Source organism: Dicentrarchus labrax, unplaced genomic scaffold, assembly GCF_905237075.1.
Source record: "Dicentrarchus labrax unplaced genomic scaffold, dlabrax2021, whole genome shotgun sequence".
NCBI lineage: Eukaryota > Metazoa > Chordata > Actinopteri > Moronidae > Dicentrarchus > Dicentrarchus labrax.
In genome coordinates, this window is record NW_026136701.1 from 13,736,510 (window position 1) to 13,752,230 (window position 15,721).

Consider the following 15,721-nt stretch of genomic DNA (forward strand, 5'->3'; position numbering starts at 1 on the left):
CATGTGTGTGTTTCCTGTGTGTATGTGAAGTTTATTTCCAAAGAAAGCTACAGCAGCTTGTCTAACAACCAGGAAACTGGAACAGGTCTGGTTTCCATTTTGAAAAAGTCATATAAATTATATTAATCAAGACTGAGAATCTTTTATGAATGTATATGACTCTTATATGACTGGAACCAATAAAAAAATGACTAATATAATGCTGGTACAGTTCTACTGGCAGTAGTATTGATTGACTGATTGCTTTACAGCTTTATCGACTTATAAAGACAAGCCCAAAGTACTATGTGCAATGGCATGACAAGTACGTGCTACAGAAACACTGGCAGTATGGTATTTTATTAAAATGTCAGATATAAACTGTAGCCGTTTCTAATAGTGTTAACCATCAGGTCTCGAATCTCACTCTTCCTCTCTCTCTCACTCTCTGTTTCCTTTTTAGAGAGTAGTGTGTTCTGCGTTTGTTCGTATAGGCCAAAGCGTTCATGCCTGCTTCCATTACGAGATTGTCAAAATTCACAATCCCCATTGCTGGATTAAATCCACAGGGGGTGGGACTGCCAACTCATAATATGATTTCCCCTGTGGCTGGAGCAAGTGAGGGAAAAGCAAGGAAAGACAGAGGAAAGAACATATACTGAAAGGGGAAGAGAGAGGTGAAGGTGAAATAAAGAAAGGAATGGAGGGGTACCTTTGGGGTAGAGAGGAAAGGGTTGGAGATCCTGACTGAGAGGTGATGGATTAAAAGTAAAAGCATGAGATTAGGAGGGAAGGGTGGGGGAATGGAAAGTGCAAGAAGAAGAGAGACATGGAAGATTGGATAGAAAGAGAGAAAAGGGAGAGCTAAAAGCAATGAAATGAAATTAAGAAGCCTACTGCTCTTTTTCCATTCAGAAAGGTCCCATCCTTAAAAGGGCTTGAAATAAACACACACAAAAAAGCATCTTAACATCAGATTTGAGGCTTGAAGTCTGGCCGGACCAAAGGATATCTCCCCATGAGAACGCCTTAAAGGAGAAAACCAATTACTGTGAGAGGGCACAAGATTAGACTACCGAGAGTACCTGAGTTTACAGCGGGAATTAGGAAGAGAAATGTTTTGGTTTCTGGCTTTGGACCTGGCCCTGCTATGGTTTAACAAAGGGTTAATCTGGAAAAGGGTTTAATGGCTCATCCACCTAATAGCCAATAAGCTTAAGACAATCCGCTTGTGTAATTTGGTATGGGCTTCAAGTTGAACAAACCCCCAAGAAAATGCACAGTATTTCCGCACAGAAATTAAAAGACATTTAGACATTGGCACTCCTGAGACTTGAGAATAATTATTTTCAATAAAGAACATTTATATAGCAAAATGAAAAATAAATAAATAAAACTGTATGTGTGTGTGTGTGTGTGTGTGTGTGTGTGTGTGTGTGTGTGTGTCTGTGTGTGTGAGGAGTGGGCAAGTCTGTCCTCACACACAAGGACAGTGAACTTGAGCATGCTGTAGTGCAGTGTCACTTTGGGACTGACAGCGAACACTTACACTGAATGTTCACACAGCTTTACTCTACCTTGGGGATGAAGCTGATCTCCCATCCATCGAAGGAATAGTAGAATGGTTGCCACTGGACCTCCACTGACGTCTCTGTGATGGATTTGAAGACTAAACCATCTGGATTGGAGAGATCTGGAGAGGTAGCCAGAGACGTATTATTGTTCTTCAGTGACCCACACAGCCCATAAATCACTACTCCATCTCATGCTGGAGGTGTCCAATGCTGAACCTTTCTCTTGTGCACTTATTTTTCTGTTCTGTTGTCGCAATCTTCATTTTCTTTCTTTCGATCATGAGGAATGCTGCGCTAAAGCTATCAATTGTACATGATTTTCAATACTGTTATTAATCAAAAGATGTCATATTTGTTCAAAAAGATTTTAAATGTGAACACCTGTTTCATAAGACACAATGAAAAGGCTTTTTCCAGCTTGGATATGCAGTTATTTCAACAGTACCTATTACAGTTATATATAAAACACTTACAAGATTAGTTCCTAGGTTTAAAACAAATAGCCCATACTTTGATTTAGCAAAATGCTTAAATTACTTTTTTCACAGGCAGCTGTGTCCTCATAAATCTTTCCAGATAATCAAATACTACATTTCATAATTACGTTTAGCAAAGACAACCCAATAAATCATACAATCACTAAAAAATGGTTGCATCAAGCTTAATTGCCCTAAATTGACTTTATTACACTGAATTCTGCAATCACTGAAATTAAATTCACTTATCTGTGAAATGGAGGATAATTTCATCAGCCAAGACTGAACTAATGGCAACACACTGTATGAAGCCAGCCGATGTAGAGTGGATACAATATTCTGATTGGAAATAGGCTATTACTTATTAAAGGGCCTGGTGAGCTTGCGTACTTCTGAGAAGCATGGAAGCAACTAGTATGCTTTTCTGTCAGGTCCGATGACCTGGCATTAACACTGACCAGGAGGGACACATTCATAAGCCGTTCATATTTGTGTTTGTGTGTATTGGAGTGTGAGTGACACCAAGCAGGTGTTACAGATAGGAATCACAACCAGTTGGCACAGAGGAGCAGGTGGCATTCTCACTCTATTGACACTGAGAAACATCTTGGGGGGATTTAACCAAAAAAAAAAAAAAAAAAAGTGACAGACAGAGGGTGTATGTGCATCCGCGTGAATGGCTTTGTCCATGTGAGAATGCATGTACAGCACTGTTTGAGACACATAACATTTTATGAGGTACTGAACTGAGGTATTACATTTTTATTCTGTTCCGGACCAAACATGGCTTCAGCAGATTATCCATTAGGGTCCCATGAGAACATTTTGTCAAAACAACCCAGAGGACTGCACTTACAGGTCGAAACGGTGATGCTGGCAGGAACGCTGATACTGTTGTTAATGACAGCGAACACATTGATGTTGTACTCTATGCCTGCCTCCAGGCCTGAGATAGTGCAGGTGGTGATGTTGCCTGGAATCCTTATCTCTAGTTGCACACCTGACCGAGAGATAGGTGAAAAGATGCACTGATATGCGGATTCACTTAAAAAAAAAAAAAAAAAGAAGCTTTCAAGACATTTTGAATCAATCAAAGCTTATATTGCAACCTTGCTTTGAAAGACTAGCACAGCTCTGTACTTACCGCCGGCGCTGCTTGGTGTGTAGGTGATTAAGAAATCTGTCAGCACAACTGACCCCTCCCACTCAAGGTCAATAGTGCGATCCGTCACACCTCGTACCTTCAGGTTCATGGCTGGTGCCACTGTTGAGACCAAAAGAAAATTCATGTTTTTGGTGAGCTAGATGAAGCAGAGTTTATCCCATCAGATTTACTTGTAGGTGGGACATCTTTCCTCAAGATAAACTGACAGGAGTAATTATAACTGGTATGACTTCTGTACATATGTGTAAGCTGACAAAGGGCTGAATTTCATCAAGTGTATCAACTCATTTTTGGCAAAATACTCGAAAAGCTAAAATATAGCTGCATGATATAGAAAACGACTGCCAGTGGCATTGAGTTGTAAGCAGTTGTTAATTATCTTTAACATAAAATGGTCCAATAGTGCGACAACGGCGGGGAATCACAGGTTTGGATTGTGTTGTAATCACCCCACAAGCCCAAATCTTTATGATATACATATTTAATGTTTAATGTTGTTTATTTGACACAAGGGGAGAGAGGAACCCAGGTCACACATACAGTATCTGCAAATACTTTATAATGCAGGAGTCCAGGTGGCTAGGCAACATCAGACTACCATCAAATCTATATATTTATATATCAATATAAATCTCCATAAGTGGAGATCAAAATACCTTCCCTCTGTAACATGAGGCCACCATAAAATTACACTTATGAGTGCCTCATATTTTTGCTGTTTACCCTTTCATTCACTGCAGGGTCAATGCGGGTAGAGTAAATAGCAGAACTACCCAAACCAAAGTGCTTGTAACTACTGCCAATGCACACAACATTGTTACATTTGGCACTTTATCTCGCTTACTAAAAACAGTCTCTTTAAAACAATGCAACAGCCTAGAGTGCACTGTGAATGTGCATAACAGCCAGCAAAAGAAGCCAGCGCTTGTGGCAACAAGAGGCTGAGTGTTAACATGAGAGGGAGAAGCACTGTCATTCATTTGGGCTGAAGTGGAGATAGTCAAGCCATAAGCTTGAGAGGTGGTGTTGAATGTACATGTAGAGTTGTGGAGATGATGTGTTTATAGCTCCCACTGCCAAAAACAACGAGGAGGAATGGAGACAGGTGAAGGACACAAAGGAGGAGAGGAAGGTACAAACAGTTTTTTGACAGTGGATAGAAGACAGGAGAGAAACGACTAACATAGAGAGACAGTAAAATGAGAGAGAATAAGGATAAAACAGAAAAGGGGAGACAGAGAGAGGAGTAAAAGAGCAATGAGTGTGATGGTGTGACAAACAACCTCTAACCCCCTCATCATCTCTACCTCCTGTGATACAGGACTCCACAGCACAGCCTGAGTCCTCCTCGGGGGAACCTTTGGACACTCTACTAGCCGCTTCAGGTCCGTCGGCACACACTCAACAGATGGGCACATGCTGTACAATAGTTTGCTCATTTTGAAACAGCGAACCTGCACTGGGGACAATTCCTGCAGCATTCACTTGATTTATTCCAGCAATTATGTTCTGATTTGACACATATTCTGAAGGAAATAGCAAATCAAACAAAGGAGCGATAATCCATGGGATAGAAGAAGAGTGACTGAATGAGGTCATGCAGGAGGCTGAACAGACGAGCTGCACCTATAGAAAGTAAAGGCCAAACTCTCAGGTAAGCACTTAAGAAAAGGTTCCTCTGAAAAGTTAGTCAATGATGTTAAGAGCTCAAATCTGACATTTTTTCCTAAAGACAGAGAAGTGAGTATCTCACCATGTTGTTGCTGCTGTTGCTACGTGAAAGGTCATGAACGAGCGGTTAATTTGAATGCAAATATATTGTTGCTCTATTGAATCTGTCCCCTAGGACTGGTTCAAGCTGACATTCTATCAACATTTCTCAATTGCAGAGCATCAAGAGAGTGTGTGACCTTTGCGATTAGGCCAGTGTCCAACATCAGCAGCAGTTTTCAGTTCCTGACTTCAACTCCTTGTTTTCCTTTCTTATTCTAATTTCAGTAAACTCCACCAGGATTGCTACGGCTTTGCCGACATTACTGTCTTTCAGAGAATGTAGCTGGTTAACAAATTACTTAATACATTGAATATGTATGCCTATGTGGCATATATTGTTGAACTGCTATCTCCCCCGAAAGATCCCCAGTCCCTCCCCCCCTAAAAGGTGGAATGGAAGAGCTCATTTTGTTCTTGGGTCTTTTACAAGGTTTCAGGATGACACACAGTTTTAAGAACTTCATGTCTTCACCCAGGTAGAAGCCGTGTACATGCTGTCTAACATTAGAAACATTATCTCACAACTAGTTGCGTTAAAATGCTTATCTACATAAATGCGATAAAAAAAATAAACACTGATTATGTCACTTGCAGAATGATTCAAATGCTGAAAGTTTTTGTCTTCAAGATTTATGGTAAGCTATGAAACCATTTCTCAGGCATGTAACTTTCCCAAGGTTCGTTTCAAAAGGCCAACTTGCTGAAGGTTATTCAAGAATCTTGCCTGGAGTCTTTAAGTCTCATTAGGTCTAATCAGTATGCTATCATAGGCAGATACAGCAGTATCTACTGAACTAAAAACTCAAAAAGGTAAAACTCCAGCTGACAACGGAGGTCAGTGCATCATCAAAGGAATAACTTACCTTCAGGCAACTTAATGTAATGGCATTTCTCTTGTTATTTGCTTAAGTGACTAAACAGAAACTTTTAGTGTGAAGTACAGTATTTTAAGGTTTGTGTGTAATAGAAAATGTATTTTGTTTGGGTTCACAAAACCTAGTTACAAGCCAACCATGGGCCTATATCACAAAACCAGTTTAAATTAGTCAGGCCAGATTACCAGGCTTTACAAAGCCTAGCAATGGTTATCCTGGATAACAGGTTTCAGTAGTTATAGTGTTTATTATTAAAGAGTAAAGGTTAGAGTTTATTATCATGCTCTTCTGTGTGCTGTTTTTGTATTACTATGTAATACAGATAATAATTGTGGTATTCATGTGAGTTAAGAACTAAAACATGTCTGTCAACCGAGACTGTAATTAATCAGTTAGATCTAGCTTGCTAGGCTTTTCAAGTTGGATATCAAATATCAGCATCTCGTAGCATCAGTTTGTTTGGATTACATTACATCATGTTACCAGCTTAAATTAAACAGCTATTAACTTATTCATGCAAAGACTCCTCCGTGCATACTGGAGCTGTGCTCTTAGTGTAGCGCTACTGTAAAATATACCCAAAAGGATTGCCCAGTCAATGCGGTGCAGGAGAATGGTTCTGGATATTGAAGGACTTTTGTTGCAAGCTACGACACAGTTTCAGTCACAACCATGATAACGGTATGTGTCCGAACGCTGCTGAGGCAGACTATAATGGCACACAGATTTAGATTTGTGCTTGATTGTGCAATGAGATGGACTGTCACATGTGTCAAAGCCCTTTATCATCATAGTTAAATCTGTCTAATAATATAACTGATTAAAAAAGGCTCCTTTATATGATAGGCTTCTACTACTGACTGATCTGCTATAATATATATATATAAGCTGTTCTGTCTAGTCAAACTCGATTGAGGCAGAAGTCCATAAAGTAAGGTAATCAAATTGGCATAAGGGAAGCAATGAGATCCACAACTATGTGAGAAATGTAAATGTCAGTTGTCACCACTGCCACACTTAGAGGATGTCAACAATGTGAGAATGTCATCGCCACTGCAGCATCAGGACTCATTGAAAATGATCGCAGAATTCCTCTGTCGTCAAGATTAAATGTCACTCTTCAGCACAAGTTGAGCTCTGCTTTGTGGGTGGATATATATTTTCATGTAAAGATATACTGTATCCTATCCCGTGCCTGAAACATCCCATTTAAATTCAACAGCCTTCATTATTTCTCATAGTGGGAAAATATAGGCCACCATAATGGAAGCAAAAATACATCGCGCTTTCTTCAGCTTTTGATAACATGAAGCACTTAAGCCTGTCACCCTACAGGTCTCTGGTAATTGAACTGCTTCGTTTTGTATTCAGAAAACTACCCCCTACAAGCACTGGCTATCTTTGCTTCTAATTGCAAAGAAAATAAGCAATTCCGACTCCCTCACTTGGTATAGACATTAAATGGGAGGGCAGTGAGGAGGAATCAGCCTTAGTAATATGATTTGCCATCACTGTCTTTCTATTGCTCGCGCCCATGTCTGTCCCCATCCTTCACTTTGTTGACAGCTGCCTCAAATGGCAGAGGAGGATCTGATATTTCGGCGTAGAGAGCTGCGTTTGAACAGAGGCAAGCATGACTCAGAAACTGTCTCAGCTGCAGCTAATGTGACAGTTCTCTCCCCGGATGAATGTGACTTTTGACAAATGAATGTTGTTACACCTTCTGCTGTCCAGCAAGTCACACGGCCCCGCCACCTGCGTTTGAAGCACAGAGGGGTTTGTTTCTCCGGGCTGCACGTATACTAAAAATGATGGGGCTGAGAGCTAATTGCTAGAGCAGAGAGAACGGAAGCTTTGCATTTATACATCTATAAACAAATCAGATCTAGCTCACCGCTCTGTAGGGCTCAGGTAGGCAAATGTGTTATGGAGCATCATGGTAATTTACTTCCTATACAGACACTACACTAGGTGGTTGAATTAATTACTTCCTTTATTCTTGTTAAAGGTGTGCTGATAAATTAAATCCCCTGCTGTAGCCTTTATCTAGCTGTAAACTCAAAGCACTCCATGGCACATTAGTTCCAATATCTGCTGTACTGGATTCTTCCATATGTGTTAAGTTTCTATTATATATTGTATTTGGCGCAGAAATAATTGGTCGCTTAATCAATTAGTTAGAACATTACCCACATATCTGATCATTGTTTTACTTTTATGTCATGCATATCAATTTTATATCACTGTAAAATGTATGTGTTTGGTGTTTTGACTGCTGATCAGATCATTTAGGGCACTGGGGAATTTAAAAATAAGTTGCAGCCCTAACTGTATGTTTGTTGTATATGTTTGACAGATTGTGTGAATACAAATATCTGTATAACAAGCATGAATTTGCAATAGCTGCAACCACATACACACGTGCATCTATGCCTTCAAGCATCAACAGAATGCCAAATTTCAGCCTGCGAAGGCCAACACTGTGGCTGACGATGGGTGGGGAAATGTTTGTGGACTGACACAGTGAGCTAGAGAGCTGCTGGTCGCAGCTAAAAATAAACTCCAAACATCATTGTACTGAATGTCACATATTGATTACATCTAAAAGTCTAAGGGCATCCAAAGCTAGATTTTCTAACTTAAAGAGAAGCTTAAGGGAAAATATCTCACTGTAGTCTTATTTATCAAGTGGCACACAACTGCTTTTTTCTTTTTTTTGAAGAATTACTCCCACACTGTAAGTAAACCAGATAAAGAGACATCAAGACGCCTTTTCTAAAGATACTCACTATAATCTGGAACCTCAGTGATAGTGCCAGCAATTCATGAACAGAAAATGTGCCCACATTACAGTAAATCAATCTCAGCAATGGAGGAACTCCATCTAACGCTGCAGCTCCAATCTGAAAAAAAAAAAAAACCTGTTCCTGCTCAAGAATTCATAGTGAACTGTCTGAGGGTCACAGAGAGTCATTCTCAAATCTGTTTAGGCTGGATTTCGGCTCTGAGTTACTTGGTCCTGGTCACACTAACAGCAAGTGTTAACTGAGGACATCTTCCTTGCCCAGAGTTTCTGCTTCTGGGAATTGAACTACAAATGTCAGACGAACTACTTTTTGTATTTGACAACAGTCAAGGGGATCAAACTGACAGAAGCTTTTAAAAGCCTACCGGAGTTGCAGTCATCTCCTGCAAAGCCATCCTGGCAGGAACAGAATCCATCCTTGCAGACTCCCTTCTTGCTGCAGTTGTTGGCACAGTAGACCAGCGAGCAGTCCTCTCCCACATACCCGGGCCGGCACTGGCACGTCCCGTTGATGCACAGCCCCTGGTCCGAGCAGTCATTGAGACACCTCCCGACCATGCAGTCATCGCCAGTGAAGGACTCCTCGCACACACACTCCCCGTCGATACACAACCCGCGACCCGAGCAGTCTGAAGGGCACCGCGGCTCTGAACAGTTGTCGCCTCCAAAGTCACGGTCACACACACACTCCCCTTCCACACATACCCCCTGGCCGGAGCAGTCATCCGGGCAGCGAGGCTCAGAGCAGTTTTTGCCGGTCCAACCTTCCTCACAGATGCAGCCACACAGGTCAAAGCTGAAGCTGCCATGGCCGCTGCAGCCTGGGACAAAGTCCAAACGACCTGGGGGAAAAAAAGGCACATACATTATATGCAGTATTATTATAAAATTATGCTAGATTCAAAGATGAAAAGAATACCATATAATCAAACTTAAGGGTATAGTTCAGTTTTGGGGTAATAATAATACTCTTATTACTTTGTATTTTCTGTATTTCACTGGATTTATTGTTGTAATCTGGTTCTGTTTACCAGGAAAACATCAGCAAGATGCTGGGATTTTTGCCATAATGTAAATTAACTTTTCAGCTGCGTTGTTTGTTTTTTGTCATGCTACAGTTGCAGTTAGCAGTTAAGCTGTGTGGCAAAATGTTATTAAGATTAATTGAACAAAGCAGCCAACAAGTGGTTTAATCAAACATACAGACCTCCATCCCCAATCAGAGCAGTTGGGCTAATTGCAGTGCGGCATTCAACAGGTGGAGCATGCCATGCATAAAACCACCCGGGCTAAACAACATGCCAAAATGCTATTCCCTACCACTGCATGCACTAACTAATAACTTCAGTTAATTGCTCTAAAGACAGTCAAATGATTCCATATAATCACTCTGACATAAAAAGAGTAAGAGGACATGCAAAAATACAGAAGATCAGATGATTCTATATACTAGACAAATTGTTGTTCTAATAGACACATTACCACATAATGTAATGGATGTGAAAGAATATTAAAAAATAAAATCTTCAACATCACAATAAAACGTATGTAGTACTGTTTTAAGACATGCTAATAACCCTGAGAATCCTAGGTAAAGAGTGATATATTCTTAAGAAATAATCAATTCATAAATCATGGGAAAACCTTCGACCTTGGTTCCCATGCTCCAACAGCCTTGATGGAAGAAACAGTAGTGCAGATGTCAATAAAAATCTGTCTCATTCTGTGCATTTCCATCCAGCCACCGTCCCCCCTTAGCTGAGCATTTCTTCCTCATTCTGATTCTGATCATGTCTGCCGGAGATAATCATATTCTCACCGTAGAGATGGAGCGTTTTCAGAAAATATTTGAATGGGGTGATGGTGTCAATGGAGCTGATCCTTTAACCATAATATATCCTATAACTCTATCCATTTTAGTCCCCTCATATTATAATGGCAGCATCTCCTGAATAGTGAACAAAATTTTTACCAGTAGCAAAGGTTTCTCCACACCTTTTAGACCGAGACTGTGTAGCAGAAATAAAAGTCGCCCTCCAGCATCAATATGCTGCTGCCGTCTGTCTCCTCTTCATTCATGGTATAAACAGTTTTTTTCTGCCTGTTTTACTTATAGTATAAATAGTTTTTTTGTCTTTTTGCCACATATGAGACGGCGTGTTTTTAATGTTTTTCTTGCAGTTCTTTATATCTTTGCTTTTAAAAGCCTAATGGTTCAAACCATTAGTTTTTTTGTTTTTTTTGTGTAAGTAAAACAGCTTATTGAAATAAAAACACAACATCCTGCAGCTTTATTGATATATTTTGTTGTCATTGTTAAACAGCACTCACCCATGGCTGAGCTCTCGCCACAGCATCCAGATCCGCACTGAGCTCTGAGCAGGGAAACTTCTCTCTCCAGCATCTCCACTCTGGTGGCAAGCTGCTGGATCGTGGTTATTCCCGGACAACCACATGCAGCTTTTGGGATGTTGATGCGGTGAGTGAATGTTACCTGAAGAACGAGTTTAATTAAGACGTGCAAATTAACTGAGGATAACAGAACAATAGATTCCACAATTACGGGACAATGCATACGATACTCCACTCAAATTATCTATCTATCAAGGATGAAACACTGTCCTGTAGGCTTGGAAAGTGGCAGAAAAAAGTTTATAGTTGTGTCTGTCTGAGGGAACTGAGGCCAAAATCAGTTGTCCTGGTGTGAGGAAAAGTCAATCAAAATCTTAAACCCTCTCATGCAGCATTATCCACCTCTCCCCAACAGCTACAGCAAATGGTGGGTGCTCTTATGTGTGCAAACCAACACGAGCACTGAAAAAACAAGCCCAGCAGGGTCATGTGTGAGAATTCAAGTGGTGTACTTAGCAAATTGGCTAAAATATGACTGTTCGGAACATGTTGAGCATATGGATGGACAAGGTAAGAGTGGTTTTATTGTTTGTCATGTATGTTTGAAATCTGCCACCTAAACTAATCTAATTTTGCTGCATCGGTGGTTTGACAATCTTCCATAGATAATTTAATATCGTAACCTTTTCCGAATCAGTTACCAACTTGAGCGTTTTTACAGCCACCTCAAAATAGTGGGTACCTTGTTGTGGTTTTTAGTGAAGAATAACTTTAGTTAATTCTGGGTAAAACAACAAGTTATAATGAGTCTCAGCATGTAAATGACAATGTGTGATGAAACAGATGTTTGTCCTTTAAAATCATTTCCGTGCCACATGAGGCAGTTTGCCTAAATCACTCTTCACATCTCTCTTCATGCCATTCTAAATCCTGTATCGCTCCCTATGCTTTAGTACCAATTAAACAAAAATAAAATGTTACACCTACTTGGCTGTCAGCGTCCAGCGTCTGCTCAGTGTATTCTGTTGGTCCGCTTGGATCCATCGGACCCTCCATAGAAGGGCCAGACCCCAATTCAGCACGGGAACCTTGGAATCAAAAGGAAGATCTCTTAAAAACGTCTAAATACAGCAACAAAAGGTGCCTCTGTGACAGTAGATAAGATGGCAGTTTTAACCAAAACACTCACCATCACCTGGGTTAGGTGGTGCAGAGGCGTCCAGGTCAACAGAGCACAGAGACTCCAATGGTACATTGATGTTGTAGACGTGGTTAAAGACTACAGGTTGCTCCCGCAGTGTCTGGTTGGCTGAGGAAGCAGAGGGGGGCTGATCCCCCCCTGGGGTCTGTCTCCTCACTCTGGTGGTACGAACCAGCTTGTTGTCTCCTGATGGAGCAGCATAAGCGGCACCCTGGAGAGAGACACAATGTGAAACAAAAAACACTGCACGTGGTTTGGAGGGGCTTCCAGTTGTTTTTGTCCTTTCTATCTTGTGTTTACAGAATGATGGAGTAAAGACTAACAAAAGAACCCAGAGGGAAACAAAACAAGATGACACTAATATACTTTATATGAAGGATTTTCTCACTGGCTGCAACACAGACACACAACAATTTTCACATTACAAATAAGGGTCATTTGCAAAAGATGCTGTGACAGTTCAGTATTTTTAGATCATACTTTCTTTTATTTCTGGCAAAACTTGCAGAGAATTTCTAACATTAAATGAAAAAAATAAGAAAAATAATGAAAACATTTTGTTGAATATGAACTTTCAGATTTATTAAAAATGTTTGATTGAGAGAGTTATTACAGTTATTAGTATATAATTACTAGTACTACCCAGGTGCAATTTACTATTCAAGAAACCCATTTCCCTGAACAGCACATTGTCCAATCATAGCTTTGCAACCGTAACTAGGCACAGCAGGTCTGTCAAGATTTGGATTCCTCATGGGGCTGTAGAAAAAACGGTACTCTGCATTTCAAGAGGTTGCAGGGTTTTTTGTGTTTTTTAGCCTCTCAATATATTGAGAGGATATATATATATATAGACAGAGCTTCCAGGTCTGTGAAGTGAAGCCAACAACCTGCATTCCAGGTAATGATTAGCAGGGGGCAGATCCATGGGCTGCAATAACTCACAGATGCCATGCAGTGTTATGTAAAAATGACACAACTTCTCATTTGTTTTATTAACTCAGTAAATGGTTTCCCAATGAGTTTACGGTCTCAATCGCTAGTTTCAAGAATTCTTTCATACGGCATGATGTTCATTTAATACAACAATACAATTCCACAAACCACATGGGTGAAGTCACGATAGGTTCACACATGGTGGTAGCTTGTGAGGTTACAGTTACTGTTGTCATTTTAGCTGACAAAATTGAGTCTAGGCACTGGCTAGAAATGAGAAACCTGCTTCTGAGTGTTAAATCTGCCACCATTATCACAGCAGACTGCATATGTTCATATGCAAGAAGGGGGAAGCTTTATGGACGTAGCAATGATAACTCTGGTTCGGTAATATAAAACGTACAAGAAAACAACAACATAAAATATCAAAACAGGCAGAAAACATACAAGTAGTCTAAACCATCACTTCTCTTTGATACTTGGCCAGACTAGAATTTGAGTGGATTTGTGCCTAGAGTCAAGTGATTAACATGGCTGCCAAAAGTAGTAGATTGGAAATAAATAATTAATATGAACAAAAAAAGCCCAGGGCACTTCTACCAAGTAAAAAAAATGTCTATTTGATCAGAAATAAAATTACCTGTAGAGCAAGAAACAGCGCTAAAGCCAGGATCCAGCCTGCTGTGGGCACAGTGGCCCTGTGATGCTGCTGTGCCAGAGGCATGCTGGGATGAAACCTCACCACTCCTGTCCACACACACCTGTGGAGAAGTGAGAAGAAGTAGAAAGGTGGGTGAAGAGAAAAGGGGAGAGACGTAAAAAGTTGGCCTAAATGAAGTTTCAGGGGAAAAAAAATCATGGTGATGGTGTTTATACTGCAGCTGTTCCAGTGGAGTTGTTAGTGTGCCAACATGGAAACACATCTGTTCATGTGTGTCTTTTTTGTGTGTGTGCGCTTCTGTGTGCATATGGGAGAGTCCCATTTCCATCAGCTTATCCACTTTAAATGGCAAATAAATGCCTTTGATCTGATGTAAAATAATTGGCTGTAGAAGAAAAAAAAACTCATCCAGGGATTGTGGAAGTAGCTTTGAATGTGTTTCACTGCGCAATACCAAATATTTGATCTTTCCACTTGGGAGGAATACAGAAATATTGTTCAGGGAATGAGCTGATAGATGGATTTCAGTAGAGACATGGTTTGAGTGATGCCGCTGTAATCCTCTCTCCATTGAGTGGGGGAAGAGAGAACAGGGACACGCTGAAATAAAAGCCGCGCAGAGGGAAAACTGATGTGGATCCTTCAAGCACACTGTCACATATCAGCACAGACAAGACAGTGCAGAGCTAAAGTTTGCTTTAAATGTGGATTTTTGAAATGTGTTGAGTTTTGTCACTATTGAATCAATCCACTTACTCAACCTGCAAAAGTTGTTTTATCGTGCAAGCATGGGGACAGCTGGTTATTCAAGACTGAAGATCAATTACATCAGTGGTATGTGCGTGCGTTCATGTGTTGTGGCAGCTTTTTTTGAAGCACATTTCCTCGAGTTTTAGCATGTTCGTGCCCAAGTGTGTGTGGGCAGTAGGGCGTTCACAAGGAGTTAAAAGAAACCGTCTCACAGATGAGCCTGTGTATTCAAGAGGCTCTTTTATCACAACAATGCATCTCATGTTGTTGAAGCAGGCTATTGCTCTCAGCTGGCGCCTTTTGTAAGAGCCAGATGGAAGTCTTCTTATCACACCTAACTGGCTCGGGCTTTCTTTCTTTTATCATTTAGGGTCGAAACGTTGAGACATAAGCGTATTTGCACATAGACGAGAAACAGAGAGAATCTCAGTGTGTGTGAGCCAATGCGTCCTTTCAAGTTCGTCTCATTGTGAGGGAAATATTTCTTTTTTAAATTGATGCATACGCAATGTCCCTGACTTCCTGCTTACATACTGAAGATTCCTTACACTTCACATTCAAGATCATCTTTTTTTTTTTTGGTTTTGTCCACCTGAGCACCTGAACTTATGTGTACATGTGTGGCTTTTTGTATGTGTGTGGCGAACATAAACGGTCACATAAAGAATGTTGACACGTACAGTATATCATGAAAGACCCATAACGGAGAGACAGTCAGTCATATGTTACAATCTACAGCATGCCTCGCTTCAGACAGTGCCGCTAATGCTTTTAAAAATGGCTTTGGCCTTGCTGGAATCGACTCCCTCAATGCCGCCTGGTCTACGCTGAAGAGATGGAAAATGTTCTACTTTGAAAACTCCCCTCAAGCATGCAGCTGCTGTCTGACACGACACGAGCCGTTTAACTGGTGAATTCACCAAACGAATGAGAAGCATGCAGATGATGAAGGAGTGAGAAAAGCCAACTGGAACTGTCTTGTTCACAGACATTAGCCAAAGCAGCGTCCCCTCAGCTAGCTTCAGTAGGTGGCTCGCATTCATGCTTAAAAGACGTGATGATGATAGATGGCACTACATGGATGCTTCACTCACTTCCTGTAACAAGCATGATAGACAACAGCTCTCGAGATCGACTGTGTTTTATACTCGAATCCAATGACAATATATCAGT

The 15,721-nt window shown here is 40.7% G+C and overlaps 1 protein-coding gene across 5 annotated transcripts in view; it reads right to left on the reverse strand.

The window, feature by feature from the left end:
- The window catches only part of tnr (tenascin R (restrictin, janusin)), a 167,285-nt gene that overhangs the window by 57,857 nt on the left and 93,707 nt on the right, over window positions 1-15,721 (reverse strand). For 4 of the 5 annotated variants that reach the window (XM_051404691.1, XM_051404701.1, XM_051404683.1 and 1 more), the window contains exons 4-11: window positions 13,778-13,898; window positions 12,190-12,412; window positions 11,988-12,088; window positions 10,980-11,142; window positions 9,014-9,490; window positions 3,174-3,293; window positions 2,886-3,029; window positions 1,557-1,672 (exon numbers count right to left, since the gene is read on the reverse strand). In XM_051404691.1, the coding sequence (XP_051260651.1) occupies window positions 1,557-1,672; window positions 2,886-3,029; window positions 3,174-3,293; window positions 9,014-9,490; window positions 10,980-11,142; window positions 11,988-12,088; window positions 12,190-12,412; window positions 13,778-13,861 (1,428 nt within the window). In that variant the 5' untranslated portion in view covers window positions 13,862-13,898. The remainder of the gene's footprint in view (window positions 1-1,556; window positions 1,673-2,885; window positions 3,030-3,173; window positions 3,294-9,013; window positions 9,491-10,979; window positions 11,143-11,987; window positions 12,089-12,189; window positions 12,413-13,777; window positions 13,899-15,721) is intronic. The other variant, XM_051404665.1, reaches the window with a different exon arrangement.